This window comes from Alternaria postmessia, assembly GCF_024291825.1.
Source record: "Alternaria postmessia strain BMP 2775 chromosome Unknown scaffold_111, whole genome shotgun sequence".
Lineage (NCBI taxonomy): Eukaryota > Fungi > Ascomycota > Dothideomycetes > Pleosporales > Pleosporaceae > Alternaria > Alternaria postmessia.
In genome coordinates this window covers 1-15,324 of record NW_026260184.1, presented here as the reverse complement: position 1 = coordinate 15,324, position 15,324 = coordinate 1, and the positions used below count along the sequence as shown (strand labels likewise).

Genomic DNA, 15,324 nt, shown 5'->3' with positions numbered 1-15,324 from the left:
GATATCGAACTCTCGCATTCTACCTATAGTCATGATCAAGTCGCATGATTTCAAGCGTTGTTTGACAGCCACTTGCCCTTCACTGTCTGCAACCCTGACTCACTCAAATAGCCTGCCAGCTCTTCGGTTTGTTCTTTCGCGAGTAGATCAAACGGCCTTCGCAGGCCGCCCGTCTCCCATCCTCGCAGCTCCATGCCTGTTTTGACCGCGGAAGGGTAGTTGTGGCTCTCGAGGAATTTGCAGATGGGGAAGATCTTCCTCCACAGCTCCCGCGCGCCCCGAAGATCGCCCTGGACGGCCAGCTTGTTCCACAGCTCCACTGAAAGCTCAGGTATGATGTTGGTAGCGCCCCACACTGAACCCTTGGCCCCTGCAGCGAGGCCGTAGAAGGTGAGGGTATCCCAGCCGTTGAAGGCCGTGATCTTGTCGTCGAGCTCGAAAAGCAGCTCCGTCAGCGCCGGCGCGTTTCCTGATGTGTCTTTCATGTATTGAACGCCTACTTCTGACAAAGACGCTAACTCCGTGGGCGATAGGGTGATGCCGCTAGCAGAAGGGATGTTGTAGAACATTATGGGCAGGTTTGATGCCTCGTGTACCTCCTTCATAAGTGTCCGCAGCTGTTGATAGTTGACAGGATCATAAAACGGAGGAACCACCATCAATGCATCAGCACCAGCCTTAGTTGCATGGGTAGCTAGATCGACGCACTCCCACGTCGACAAGGCGCCAATGCCAGCTACAACAGGAACCCTTCCCGCTGTGTATTTGATGACAAGTTCCAGACCGTTCTTTCTTTCCTCTGATGTCATGGCTGTGAACTCGCCCGTGGTGCCTCCAGGGACAAGACCATGAACTCCAGCCTCGATCATCCGGTTGACGTGTGCTTGTAGCCTGCCCTCATGCACCGTCTTTCCATCGTCGGTGAAAGGCGTGATAAGTGCTACTAGGATGCCGCTGAGCTCTCGAGGCGCCATAGCTTGTGAGGTAAGTTGTGTCTGAAGATAGACGATCAAGATGAAATATTTGTGGGTGAGGATCGTAAGTATTTCGAGGCCGTACGTTGAGAAAGAGGCTGAATGCTGAGAACAAGGACAACAGCGGTATCTACTGAAATATGAGGCTCTATTAACACTCCGCAATTCTCAGGAATGTAGGGATGTCAGGATGGATGTTGCGGGGCATCATCCACAGGAGTGAACTTCCGGAGTGGACTTCCGGATATGGTTAGTCTGACTGACTTGTTTCCGACCACGCTGATCAGTCACATCGTGAGGGGCTAGATGTCGATTGAAGACTTGATTCAGTATGTTGTTCCGTAAGCATCACGCCAAATCGTTCCGGCTCTCATATCGGTAAATCCGTAGGACACGATGTCCAAGTGCGCTTCTAGCTACCTAGCTTATCTCGCCCATGAGTGTCAGATCGCTCATAGCACCAGACCGAAACTGTTGAGCAACAACGCATAATTGAAAGATTATCTTCAATCATTGAAACAAAATCTTCGAAACTTCGCAATCGTGGGTGGAGAGGAACTCCGCAGTGCACAACCGAGCGGCCATAGCGCAACAGAACACTTGCGTCAGACGGCCACCTTACAATACTATAATTTTTGTTTCCACCATGGCAAACCGGGCATCGAATCTTGACCCTCTGGTCTTCTCAATCCAGGATCTTGAGAAGGAGGGCACAAAACGTCTTCCAAAACAATATCGCGATTTCTATAATGGTGGCGCAATGGACATGATAACGTTCGTAACCAACCTCTCCACTTGGCAATCTCTGATGTGATTAGGCTACGGGACAATGTTTCGGCCTACGACCGATACAAGATTCGGCCTCGCGTTCTTCGAAACGTCTCTCATTTGGACTCGACCACAGAAATCTTTGGCTACAGGGCGAGTTTCCCCTGCGGAATCAGCCCAACGGCGATGCATTGTTTAGCACATCCAGACGGAGAACTGGCGACCTCAAGGGCAGCGGCCAAGGCGGGGATACCGATGGCCTTGTCCTCCTACTCAAACGTTGCATTAGAGGAAGTCAAAGCCGAAGGAGCTGGAAATCCTTACATGATGCAAATGTGCATTGTGAGAGACAGGAATCGCACCCTACAGCTGTTAGAAAGGGCTGAGAGTGAGTAGCTCACAGCGTTGCAAGTGCAGACTGACATATAGATAGAAGCCGGCTATGAAGCCCTCTTCCTCTCTGTCGACGTACCGGTGCTAGGACGACGGCTAGGAGAAATGCGCACGAACTTCGCCCTGCCGAACGATTTGTCCTTCCCAAATATTCTGTCCAGTGGGGAGGGCGACTTTGGTGATGACGAGACCAAGCGCAATGGGCCCACAGCTTTCGACGATACACTGGAATGGGAAGAAGTCATCCCGTGGTTGCGGAAGCATACAAAGATGGAGATATGGCTAAAAGGGGTCTCGTCGCCCGAAGACGTTGAACAAGCCGTGGCTACGGGTGTCGATGGTATCATCATCTCGAATCACGGGGGACGTCAGCTCGATGGTGTGCCAGCGACGTTAGATGCGCTGCGTTCCTGTGCTCCAGTCGCCAAAGGACGCATAAAAATCGCCATGGATGGTGGCATCCGGAGAGGTTCAGACATTTTTAAGGCTGTCGCACTTGGGGCAGAGTTTTGCTTTCTCGGACGAGTCGCGATATGGGGGTTAGCTGTAAGTTCTTCTAGGCACATACCAGCCCTGCCACTAACATCCTTGCAGTACAAAGGTCAAGCGGGCGTAGAACTGGGTATCCGCATCCTGTACGAGGAGTTCAGATCAACAATGGCCTTGGCTGGCTGCCGCTCCGTTAAAGAAATAACGACGAACCATCTGAGTGTCTTGGAAGGCAACGGTATCCTTGCAAAGCTTTGATGTAGATGTAGGAATGGTATGATTGTTGACTTCAATTATGCACGCCAACTAGTATAGCATCAGCCAAAATTTACCCTCTCGCAACACATCAACCCAGGAGTAAACTTTGCCTCTATTGGAGATGCCGCTCTCAGGATTTTGTATGGCCCCCGCGACGTCACGTTGCTCCCATACCTCTCGCATGACCTTTTGTGAGGCAGTGAAGCCATTACAAGCAGATCGACTTGCACCCTTCTCCATCCACCCCATTAACCAATCCCGGGAAGACGTTGGCAGCGCTTCACATCCAGCGATGAAAGCTGGCCACGGCGTACCTAAAGACATCATGTTTGTGGGACCTTGGGCGATATCGAAGTCCCGTAGTGCTGTGATGACGTCGTTGACATGCGACTGCAGGATGAAAGGATGAACGTTGCGAATCCTCCGATAGAAGAATATCACTAACGCTGAGCCCATTGCTCTCAACATCGCTCGACTGGAAATCGAATGATTGGGTGTAATCTCGTTATTGCTATCTGACGGCACGGGAGTCTCAAAAACGCTGTGCTTAGCGGAAAAAGAGCATATCATGTACTCTAGTCGTGTCGTCTTCCTTTGTAGAGAGTCTGTGAAGGCCCGCGGCATTTGCTCGGTCGTTTGCTCGAGAAAGTCAATGATGTTGGCGACTCTGGTCGTTTGCGATACCAGGCTGAGCCAGTCCTCTGGAATTCCATAAATATCCATATAGAGTGTCTTTGGCCATTCGCGAGGATCCGAAAGGTGAATATCTCGGAGACCAGCCTCCTGGTCTTTTGATGTTCCCATGTGGAGATCGCTATCTGGACCGTGTGTTTCCACTCGAAGAAAATCGTCGAGTTGAGGGTGTTCATCTGCCAACACTGCGTTCTGCTCCGAGGCCGACGAAACGCTAGAAACTGCCGTGCTTTTCTGTATCATCCTTTCTATCTTTTCCTGAAAACCGGCGCTGGTGAGGTCATGCAACATAAAAGTGCTTTCACCAACGATCCGGAGCCAGGTATACACGTGGTGTAGTAATCGAGCTTTGCGAGAGACATCTCGCTTGGCCAGTCCTCGTAATCTCAACAGGCGCTCCGCATCGATGATGTAGCATCTAGCGTCGGCCGAATTGCCGCTCAGCGTCTACTGACATTTAGCACGATCTCCACAACAGGGTGGGATGCATACCGCAAGCGCAACGAGACTGAAGAGAGCCATTAGCTGGTCTTTGTACTTGCACTTTCCCGGACCAGCTGTTTCTGATTTCAAAGACTCCTGCATGTGGCTCTTAGCATGCCGTGAGGCATAATCCAGGATCTGGGTACCTCTTTGGTACGAAAGAACGCCAGGATAGTTCTGTGTCTTAGTAATGGTGTGTGCAGAGCAACCGATAATGGCGAAAAGGTTAGCCAAGTTTGCGTGTTTGACATTGGAACTCTGGAGAAACGTTATATCGGCGAGAGTATGTACGGCATTGCTCCAATTGAGAATCTCCCATGGCGACTTTGAGTGCATCGGCAGCGGCGCGAACTGGGAAATCACGACATCTCGAAAGTGCTTCAGAAGTACTTTTGCATCTTCTAGCACCTCGGCACCATTTAATTCCGTTTGTGTGTATGGAGGAGGTTGTGGGCTTGTGACTGCCGCGAAAGTACCCATACTTTGTCCACTCAGCGATGATTCGGCTTCGAACGAATGCCGTGGAAACTGATCTCCATCATTGAATCCATGTGGGTGACTAGCAACATTCGCTAAAACTTCGAGCGAATCGTGATATGTTTCGTCATGTATGACAGGCATAAGAAGACTCGTCGTAGAGCCAAACAAGTCGTTCCACCCGAGGACGGCAGAGTTATCGAGCAACGACTCCAGATCAGAGAAGGATCCGGCAGAATGGTAGCTGAAGAGATCGGACTCGTTCATCTCGATCCCTGTGTCACCTTCCACGTGGCGTACATCCTCCAACGGAAGCATAGAGGACGGACATGCTGGTGGATGACTGGGGATTTCGGCGCTGCTCGACGCGATTTCTTGGGAGAGAAGCGGAATGTTTGCTGGTGAGGATCTATGGGGCGGTAAAATGGAATCTTGAGGCACTTGGTCGTCTTGTTGCGGGCCATTGGGAGAGGCTGCTTCACCAGACTGCTCTGACAGGCTGTTAGTGCGAATCTGATATCTAGCCGATGGGATGCAGACGTTGATTTGGTTCCGTTGAAGAAGCGTCCTGAGACGCCGTTGTGCTTTGAGATGCTGCTTGCCTCTGGGCAAATGGCGTGGGTGGCGGTATCTGGGCCGACTTCAGAGCTGGCGGGCCGGTAGACATAGAAGCCCAGCGGATCTGGGAGGGAAAGCCTTCACACTGCAGGCCAGCGTTACGGCAGACAGAGCAACATGGCCGTGATTGATCACATTTGACATGGCGGCGCCGGCAGGTTGAGCAGCCGCCTAGTTTGTGAGTTCGGCGCGGCTGCGAATGTTTTCGCGTCGCGTTACGGCTACGTTCACTGCGCATGACGTCAGAAAAAGGTAGAGCCAAAGAACTCACGTTCCATACGGAGAAAGAACGTGATCGACTGGGATTTTGAGTTAAGACATCTAGAATGGTTGTCGATAACGAAATCGACATGGCAACAGCGGGGTTTGCATGATGAGCTATCTCGGAGTCTCTTTCCGTTCTTGGTTAGCCTGTCCAAAGTGTCCGTGCGTGCAATGACCATAGTTACGATCACAAGATCCTTCGTCGATCAATCTACAGACCTATGCGACACTACTCATCCATAAATACAACGTAGGTAGAGGTGGGTCGTGGCCGTGGCGGGCGGCTATGGTTGGAGTTCGCCCGGGCAGGCTTGTAGCGATAACACCATCCCGCGCAAGCGCTTCACAACAGACCTTCCGTACGTGCGAGTTCTATCGTCGACAGAGTACTTCACCCTTAATACGGTGGATGCAGAACCGTGGAATTGAATCATCGCCGCAAGCCAGCCAAGCCATTAGGCATAGCTGCCGAGAAAATGCCCAAGTGCGGCTGAAGCAGGATAGAAGCTCGCGGGCTTCAACATCATCCTGAACACATATTTCCAAATCCACCTTATACTTGTACTTGTTCACGATAAACAGCATCGCACAGCTTGCCGAAAGATCGGACTTTCCTTTGCGCCATGGGAAACAAGCCCTCGGCACTACTTTCTAATAAGGTTAAGATGCAAATAAAATCTGTGATTATTAAACAATTATGAACATGCTGTATACACGTGGCTATGCAGCGTGTAAGAGGATGATCTTTCTCTATAATAAAACTTACGCGTTCTAGGCCTATCTCTAACTCGTAGTGCATGTTAGGGGGTGTGGCTTGGTGCTTCTACGCAAGACTTCCCTCCGTAATTGTATTCTGCAAAGCATGCAGTAATGGGTATCTTTGCCTGATGCATCCCTCTACGCGTACTGAATCTTAAAGCTTACTGTTTCGGCAGTGTCGTAATCGCTTTCCTTGGACGCGTCGCCAAAGATGTGCAGCGCCTTCACGACGAACTTGTACGTGCCGGCCGGCGCGAACGAGCCGTCTGAAAGCTGCCCATTCCAGTCCCACCAAGACTGTCCACGTGGCACGTAGTGTGTAGGGAAGTCGACGATGCTGCGCAGAGAAGACGAGTTGTTGCTGTCAGTGGGCAGAATCTGGATGTCGAGCAGTGAAGTTCCGAATGCGAAATCAGTTTGGACCTCCGGCAATACGACGGTAGCGTTGGAAGCAGTGTTCACCGTGGAGGACAGGGTGAAAGAAAAGTCAGCGGGGAGAGGCACAGCATCCGGATCATCAGGCCTCGTGAGGTATGTGTTGTTGGTGTTGAGGACGGTCGCTTCAAGCATGCTGCCAACGACGCCGAGGTAAGGAAGGCTCAGAGAGTCACCGTTGGTGCCATTGAGCGTGATGTAGCCGCTGAACACGGGGAGACGGGTTGCATCGAGCGCGGGCGGTGAAACCGTAACGCTGACAGCGACCTCGCTTTTGGCGGAGACGGTGACCTTGTCATCGCTGAAGGATAGCTCAGCACCCTGGGTTACGAGCTCGTTGGGGAAGGTCATTGGAAAGATCGTGCCCTCTTCGAGAGTGTAACCAGATGCAGCAATCACATTGGCAATGCTGTATGTGACATCTTCGGTGCCAGTGTTCGTAATAGTGAAGTTCGTGGTTTCAATGCGGTTGTTGGTGTCATTGAATGAGATACTCGAAACACTCAAGACAGTCTTCGTGTATGCGGCGTCATAGGCCTGAATGAGACCACCGCCTTGCTGAGCGACGGGAGCAAGATAAGTGTATGTGGTACCGCCGTCATTGAAGATATTCGGGTTTGCAGTCGCAGAGAGGACGCTTTCAAGCTCTTTAGGATCGAACGTCCCACGGACCTCCGCGACTAACGCGGTGATAGCAGCCGCAAGTGGAGTTGCCATAGAAGTGCCAGAGAGCACAGCATAGCTACCAAGAGCACGCGGCCAAGTGGACAGAACTATACCACCTGGTGCTGCGATCTGCGGCTTGACATCGATCTCGAACGTCGGACCCCAGGGTGTGGTCGTACTAAGGAATCCACCGGTAGCGTTGTTAGATGATTGAGCGACGAATACTGGAGCAATAGTGGGGTCCAAGATATTGACGGCGACAGTAATCCCAGCCGCCAGATCAGCAACCCACTCTTCACCAGTTTCGCGGGGCACCATCCCTATAGCAAGGATGCCATCGACTTCTTCAACAGAAACACCGATTACTCTGCCTGAAGATTAGCAACTAGCGCGATGCATAAGCTGGATTCATCCGTATACGCACGTGTCGACATTGCTGTACAGCATGATATATCTAGCTCCGGCATTTGCGGCATTGGTGGCCTTCTCGACAAAGGTGCAGGTTCCTCTGCGGATCAGAACAACGTATCCAGACAGATCGGGAGTGCCAGCCGGGTACGGATCGCAACCGTTTGCGGGGTCGGTAGGATCATTGTTTATGTTCCACAATGGGAGACTGATGTCTCCCCAGTTCGCAGGGGAACCGTAAGTCCATCCGAAAGATTCGGGTGGCGAGTTGGCCGACGAATTACCTATGGTGTAGGTCGCGTTCATTAAGAGTTGAGGAATCACGATGTTATCGATGGCAGCGACCGCCGTTACACCCTTGCCGTTCGATGCCGTGCTGGTGTAGAACAGGCCTTTGTCGCCTTCATTGGAAGCAGAGAGCAGACATGGTACACCCTGATCAACGATGCGCGAGACAGCAACGGCCCAAGGGTCTTCAGGCCAGCCTGAAGAGTAGCCCATTGAACAGGTGATGATATCGCTGCCATCTTCAAACGCTTGATTGAACGCAGCAATCAGAACATCATTGGCCACTCGACCAGTATTACACGTGTAGGTTCTGTATGCACCAAGGGTAACGTCAGGAGCGGCTCCAGTGAAGCCCATGGAGTTGGCTTGAGCGGCGACAATGCCAGCAACGTGCGTCCCGTGGCCTACGCACTCGTCCATTGGATCATCGTCCGGCACAGGGGTATTGGAGCCGTCGTAGTCGTCTCCCACCAGGTCAGCTCCATAAGAAACTAAGTAACCTTCACCAAAGCCACCGCCCAGTGCAGGGTGCAGGTAGTCAACCCCCGAGTCGATGATCGCAATCTTGGTGCCCTTCCCAGTGATACCCTGAGCACGGAGCTTGTCGACTTGCGTCATGACATGGGTCGAGTATGTATCGCTGGTGTTCTCGCCTCCCTGCCGCTTACGGAGCGCGCTCTGACCCGAACTTCTATCCTGGCCTTCCCAGACAACTTCGTTACGAGGCCGAGCTTGAACGCGAACTGGCCAAATCTGCTTGACCATATCCATTTCTGCAATCTTGGCCGCAGCAGCATCTGCATTAGATACGTTTTGAAGCTGAAACGAGATGCCCTTGAATAGCTTGTAGTTGAGATTCATGCGGTGCTCTACACCACCCTCATCGATATCGAGTGTGTTGTAGAAGGAGGCGGAGTCCTACACGAATTAGTTGATAAAGGAATAGTGAGAATGTCGTCGTGTACATGGCTTTCCGCTAGTTCGACGATATAAGCACCTGTGACTATCTGTCCAGTGAGCTCTCTCGGGGATGCCGCGGCAGTGACAAAGAATGCGCAACCCAGAATGGGAATGCAGAACCTCCAATGTATCATAGTGAGCAGTGCGGCAGAACGAAACAAAGAGCGAAAAAAAGTCCCAGAAATCCGGGCAAGAACGAACAAGTTTAGTGTGTCAGTTGTATCGTGTTTATTTATCCATAGAGCTCGGCAGAAGCGACGCAACGCGCTATGACGCCGATATGGTCCGCATGGGATTACCATACTATGCCAGGGGCGTTCTACGTGACTGCACCCGGGGAGAAAGGTGTTAAAAAAAGGCACGAAGGGCACAGACGGCCTCGGTGAGATATCTATACCTGGATCGAGACGGTAGGCCAGATCAGGAGGTGTATGCGCAAGGGTAGTTTGAAAGATCTTAAGATTGAGATAAAGCATGGGCGTCGCCAAGATGCGCTTCAGTTGCTCCTCGTTGTCTCATATGCAGGTACCCTCAACTTACCGATCAGAAGGGTCAAGCACGAGGCAGAGGTTGATTGGAGGATCACTATGTATAAACTCAACCTGCCCCGTTCAGATATCTAGTGCTAGTGACGGTGGGTGTGATGATCTCGAAGGACGGTGAGGCCATCGGCGCCGATTCAAGGATTACTGATCAAGTGTTGGGATGAGGTACACATAATTCTTGCAGTCGTGGCCAAGATGTTGCATTTGATGCACTAGGGTCGAATTCGCATTCACGGAGTCGGCGAAAACCCCACGGCCCAAGTCGATCTAGGATGCGACATGCAGTCCGACACTGTTCACAACTAGGAGTCCTTGAATGCCTGTTTTTAGACGGCATTATTGATTGCCGCTCGGTAGTGCAGATGCTACAAGATCTTTCGTGAGAGATCATGGCAGATCTCGCCAGTCTTTCGTAGAATGAAGGTCTCCATGTATTTTGCAAGCTCAGTGGTTGTGCGCGCCACCTCAATCGCTTGGCGTGCTCTTGAATGAGACGGCCCGTGATAACGGATGCGCTCGGAAGTTTGAGGCTGTAATCGTCTGTAAAGAGCTAGCAAGTTGCCGGCGCGGCCGGAGACGGGGCCACTGCGGGTATCTTGGCACGATCCGAGCGTCAGGAGCCACAGTCGAGCTGATTGCTGTCGCTGCGGCTAGTTCCTATCATATCCTACGGCTGCTCGCCCGGTTCTAGAGCTCGTCAGCGAGTGTTCAGGTGCTTAGAGTGCTGCAACACATCATGGTGCGGCTGCTGCTGCTATCGTTCTCGCGGTGAATACAGTGCCTTGTGTGCCATCGACGAAGTGCCATGTTAGCGCCTATGTCATTGAACTACGCAGGGTCACGACCGTGCCGGGGCGTGGATGAAGGCAGTGGAGACGAGGGGTGAGGCTGTCTGGACGACTTCTGATCACGTCGTGGCAACAGTGTTCACGGACTGGAGCCACGAAGAGATGCTGCGTGGTCGTGCGCGTAACCCATATTCGCGGAGTAAGCAGCTGGTTATTATATCAGAGCTTTCGTAAAATTGTGGGAGAACTTGATTACTGAGCTTGTTCCGCGTCCCCGCACGAGAACGAGTAAGAGAACGCGAACTTCCCCGCACGGTAGCCAACGCGACGTTCCACCAATAAGAACGCGCGCGCAACATTACTTGCCCTCTGAACGTCACTGACGACATTGTGAAGCAAGACAAACAATTACCATTGCATTGGCAAGAGCGCGGAGCGATACAGACATGCGGCATCGAAATGCGAGGCGATAGCGACGAAGACCAGCGGAGTAAGAGAGCGCGAACTTCACTTGAGGGGAACGCACACGACATCGCGAACCCGCCGAACGTCACGACTGGCACTGCACAGCAGCACGAGCAACACCATCAACAGGAGCGCCGAGCGACACAGGCATGCTTCCGATGCCGCAAACAAAAGCTTCGCTGTCTCGGTGGCAGGCCATGCGTGCGATGCGTTAAGGCGAGCAAAGAATGCGATTTCGGCCAAGGGCACGCGGGCAACGTTGCTTATCGTCCGAATGTCACCGTCGACGCTGCACAATACGAACAGCACCATCAACAGGAACGTCGAGCCACACAGGCATGCTTCCGATGCCGCAAACAAAAGCTCCGCTGCCTTGGTGGCAGGCCATGCGAAAGATGTGTCAAGGCGAGTAAGGAATGCGATTTTGGCAAACCTGGACATGCGTCCCCCGTCCCGAACTCAAACAACAACACGAACACGAACGGTGATGTGGTTGAGGATCGACATGGGGCGGCAGCTAGAGCTAGCTTGGTGCGCTTGGAAGATAGTGTCACCAACTTGTTAGCTGGTTTGCAGAACACTGGTACCAATGGGACCGATCTCTTCCCTGCCCTGACTGCAGCTCCTGCTACAGTTTCGTCCACGGTCCCCGTTACAGCTCCTGCTCCTGCTCCTGCTCCTCCACCACTCGAACCGTCGAGCTACCATGCTACGGCTCTTACGAGTACTGCTACAACCGCTCTGCTTTCTACGTCTGATCCCCTAACGACCCAGGGATTAGGTCATGTGAGGTTCGGTGATTCGCCAGAAGTAAATTTCATATCCCCTCATTCGTACTCGAGCCGAACCGAGACAACATCGCCATCAGGAGAACACGACGTACGGACGGGTAATGAGCATAGAGATAACGAGGGCGAGGAAAGGCTAGCTTCGGCCACCAAAGATGGGTTTGGGCCGCCTTTCCAGTCGTTGGTATACCAAGTAAGCCTGTTCGACCTGTCTTCTTGTATGCAGGGTGGTAGTCACTGACCCGGCCAAGCCATCAGTCTGGGAGAATCGGGAAAGATCAAAGCAGAACTCGCCGCTCCCTGAACCACGAGTGCATTCTGCCCGCATGCCACCGTGGGGTGTACGAGATGAACCAGTCAGCTCTGGTGTAATCGACCTTGCTTTAGCCAGAACCTTATACACATTGTCAGTGGTTCGGCGCCCCTCTCCTCCTTCACTACTACATAAGCAACCGCACTGCTGACGTTCTGACCCCAGTTTTGTGGAACACTGCCATCCTTTCCTGCCTATCGTTGATATTGCCCTTCCGGATCCATTTACCTCAGTCCAGCGCTATCCGTCACTCTTCTCTGCAATCCTGGCGATCTCCGCCCGATTCTACCTCCGTTCCTCGAGCAAAGCGCACATTATGGACTCCCATGTTCCAAAAGCCCTGGCTGAGATAGCCGAATCCCACCTCGCTCACACCTTGCTCCGGAAAAAACACACCCTAGCAGATGTGCAGGCCATCTTGCTGCTTGCGGCTTGGGGGTTGCAGAGTGGTGGAAAGGGACCTGACGCGTGGGTCTTGACAGGGCATGCGGCACGAGTGTCCAGAAGGCTAGGGATTCAGCGGGCCGTCGGACAAGCTGTGGCAGCTACCCAGAAGGATCGCTCTCAGCTCGAGGCTCCGGCTGAGGTGGATACGGCCGTGCTACGACAATGGAGGACATGGTAAGTGACTGCCCCGAACAGATTCACTCGGAGGTGGATCTTGAAGTCTCAATGGAGAGACGGCCGCTGACATCGTTTGTGACAGGTTGGCTTGGTTTAGGTACGTCGCTCGGCTGGGTCTGAGGGATATCCGTCTAGATATGAGTTACGTACGTGAATGACTGACTGGGTGCAGCTTCGATTCTTTCCTGTCATTTGGGTTCGGTCGACCACAATCAACTCAGTTCGAATCCATCGACGACCAAGCTTTCCTCAAAGCTCGCCTGTCTCATCCGCTCCCTCGGCCAGGGACTCAAGCTAGCCTGTCGCTGTATGGTGATGCGTATATTGCAGCGAAGGCCCAATTGGCTGTTGTTGCTCGATCCTTTGTCTTATGGGTAGAAGAGCAAGCGCGAAGCGGTCCTCCGGACAGTCAGTCGTTGTTGTCGATGTTGTCGGATCTAAACGGAAGGTTGGACGACTGGTGCAAGCTTTGGGTCTGGTCCGGTACGTCTTCTTCTGTCCTTTCTGAGTGTTATTCCCCGTCGAATACTGGCCACTCGGAGATGAAGATACCAAGATGTATGTTGCAATATCAGGCTGATGTGACAGGATCATCCCATGCGCTCTACCTCGGCGCCTCAGCACGTATAGCTCGACTGCAGGCCGAGCACCTTCGTCTGAGCATCAATGCCATGGCTCTCCGCTCGTCCACTCACAGCGAAGGTCACGAAGGCAGCATCACATATCTTCGCAAAGCTCTCAACGCAGCGACGAGCACGATACAAACACATTTCGAATCTAGCCAGACCGACCTTGCTCTGAGCTTTGCGACGGACGTAGGTTTGCGCTCCTCCCTGCCCACATCAGCTCGCGCCTTGTCCGGTCATCGTACCCTCATAGCATTGTCATGTCTTTTCGTAACTTACTGATTGAGTGATTGTAGTATATGGCCATGGCCTTTGCCCAAGCTGCGGTCTTCCTGATCCGATTGACGAAGGCATCTCCCTTCGTCCAACAGGTAGTGTCGCTCGACCCCGCGGTCGTTAGCCATTACCTCACTATGTCGGTCGATCTGCTCGAGCTGGGCGACATGTCGGAAACGCGATTGTCGACCTACTTTGCGCGAACGATCCGAGGCATTGCGCGTGCTGCGGGACTCGCTATTCGTCCTGATGATGCTACGGCTACCACTGGTGTTGTTCCCCACGAACGAGGAGGTCAATCTCATACACATGAGCATTCGATATCAATGGGAAGCGTTGACGGTGTAGGAGATGCCGGACAGTACGACGCCGACACGTTTTGGGCGGGTCCTGATCTCTTCGACCTGAGCTGCGTGCTTGGTCTTTCGGGTAGCGGTATAGAACAGGATGCAGATTGGCTGGAACCAGCTCTGGGGTCCTTCACCCGACCTGGAACTCCTTCGTGGGATCTTATCTTCGGTGCGCAAGAAGGATCTGTTTGAAGTCAGCAATCATGAGGTGGAAGAAGATAAAGAAGAAGACGAAGCGGAGGAAGAAGACTACGTAAGAGAAAAGAACAAAGCTATTAAATAATAGAATTGTAAACGATACTAGTGTTATAGATTTAACCTATAACCTCTAAGTAATTATATGCTATGCTAGCTAAGTAAAGCAGCCTACCTTAAAAGATGCCTTTAATCTTACCCTAGAGGATGTCCTTAATCCTACCCGAGAGGATGTGCTTGATTGTACTACAATCAAGCTGTTTTGTTAGTAGCGATAAGAAAGCGATAAGGAACGAGGAGTGGGATCAAGGGAGTAGGATCAAGGCTAGGGATCTACGCTACAGAGCTAGCTACAGAAAATCTAAAGAAGCTGTTTTGTGCAGATTTACGCCAGGATTTCAAATCTTCACTTGGTTTGTCGATAGCTGCTCTCGTTGTTGAGATATCTGCGTGGAAAGGTAGAGGTGAAGTTTTGATGTTCCTCACGTGACTGCACGCCGCACAGCCACTGTTGCAGCGCTCTAGCCACACAATTCGATACAGAATTACGCCACGATTTCAAATCTGTATTTGGTTTGTTGATAGCTGCTCTACTTACAAAGATATCAACATATAACGTTGTAAACTACTAGACCTTGCGTAAACTACTAGACTTTGCGCAAACTACTGGACCTTACGCAAACTACTAGACTTAAAATTTTGCGATATCGATCGGTATACAGCTTGTATGAGCTAGTCTATGCTGGAAACCAGTATACCTGGCGCAAACTACTAGACTCTATACTTTGCGGAATCGCTTTATAGTTTGTATGGGGCTGCGCATGTCTACACGGTTTCCCATACAAAAAACCGCACCTCCGAGCTGTTTTCCGCCACCTAAACCCCGCAACGCGAATCTCGAGCCGAACGCTGTTCCTACACTACATAAGAGGGAACCCAAATATCGACCGAAGCCGACGGCCAGTTGAGACACCCGAATCTCAGCTTGCCAAGAGTTGGGAGGTATCAGGGTAGGCTCTCACTCCGGGGAGTCGGGGACAGTGATCAAGGTGCAGAAAGCAAGCCGTCCAGGGGACTTAAGTGTCTTCGACTGGTGAAACTTTCAACGATTCTGTGGGTTTTCATGATGGCAAGCTGGACTGAGGGATAGTAGACGGGCGCCCACCCTTAGGGATAGGCGCCAACAGCAGTTGGGTGCCTCGATACGTTGGGGCGCCTACAAACGTTGGGTGCCTGGGCAACCGGGCTACCTGGGGGAATTCAGACACCGCCCTGAAAAAACGTGACCTCTCGGGGGGGACAGTGGTCAAGCTGCAGGAAGGAAGCAATCCAGAGGTGTGTGTAATGCCCTCCCAGCTAGATCGACGTCGCGGTAACTCTAGACGTTTAACTCTCTATCTTCCAGTGTTTGGTAGAGGGGT

General features: G+C 52.1%; 5 protein-coding genes across 5 annotated transcripts; 2 read left to right on the top strand and 3 right to left on the bottom strand.

Annotated features, from left to right (window-relative positions):
- Nucleotides 1–50: 50 nt before the first annotated feature.
- Nucleotides 51–974, bottom strand: J4E82_010086 (uncharacterized protein; the record flags this gene model as incomplete). The annotated part of the gene is made up of 1 exon (XM_051736302.1): nt 51–974. One exon carries the CDS (start codon nt 972–974, stop codon nt 51–53), a length of 924 nt encoding a protein of 307 aa, XP_051583915.1.
- Nucleotides 975–1,620: 646 nt separating this feature from the next.
- J4E82_010085 (uncharacterized protein) lies at nt 1,621–2,882 on the top strand (the record flags this gene model as incomplete). The annotated part of the gene is made up of 4 exons (XM_051736301.1): nt 1,621–1,748; nt 1,793–2,130; nt 2,176–2,681; nt 2,730–2,882. 4 exons carry the CDS (start codon nt 1,621–1,623, stop codon nt 2,880–2,882), a joined length of 1,125 nt encoding a protein of 374 aa, XP_051583914.1.
- Nucleotides 2,883–2,930: 48 nt separating this feature from the next.
- Nucleotides 2,931–4,853, bottom strand: J4E82_010084 (uncharacterized protein; the record flags this gene model as incomplete). Its single annotated transcript, XM_051736300.1, has 2 exons — nt 2,931–4,022; nt 4,068–4,853. The coding sequence occupies 2 exons, from the start codon at nt 4,851–4,853 to the stop codon at nt 2,931–2,933; spliced, it is 1,878 nt and encodes a 625-aa protein (XP_051583913.1).
- A 1,461-nt stretch (nt 4,854–6,314) lies between these two features.
- On the bottom strand, nt 6,315–9,067 carry J4E82_010083 (uncharacterized protein; the record flags this gene model as incomplete). The annotated part of the gene is made up of 3 exons (XM_051736299.1): nt 6,315–7,644; nt 7,702–8,891; nt 8,939–9,067. 3 exons carry the CDS (start codon nt 9,065–9,067, stop codon nt 6,315–6,317), a joined length of 2,649 nt encoding a protein of 882 aa, XP_051583912.1.
- A 1,658-nt stretch (nt 9,068–10,725) lies between these two features.
- J4E82_010082 (uncharacterized protein) lies at nt 10,726–13,991 on the top strand (the record flags this gene model as incomplete). The annotated part of the gene is made up of 7 exons (XM_051736298.1): nt 10,726–11,712; nt 11,771–11,925; nt 11,998–12,453; nt 12,629–12,939; nt 13,045–13,271; nt 13,379–13,771; nt 13,812–13,991. 7 exons carry the CDS (start codon nt 10,726–10,728, stop codon nt 13,989–13,991), a joined length of 2,709 nt encoding a protein of 902 aa, XP_051583911.1.
- Nucleotides 13,992–15,324: the final 1,333 nt, after the last annotated feature.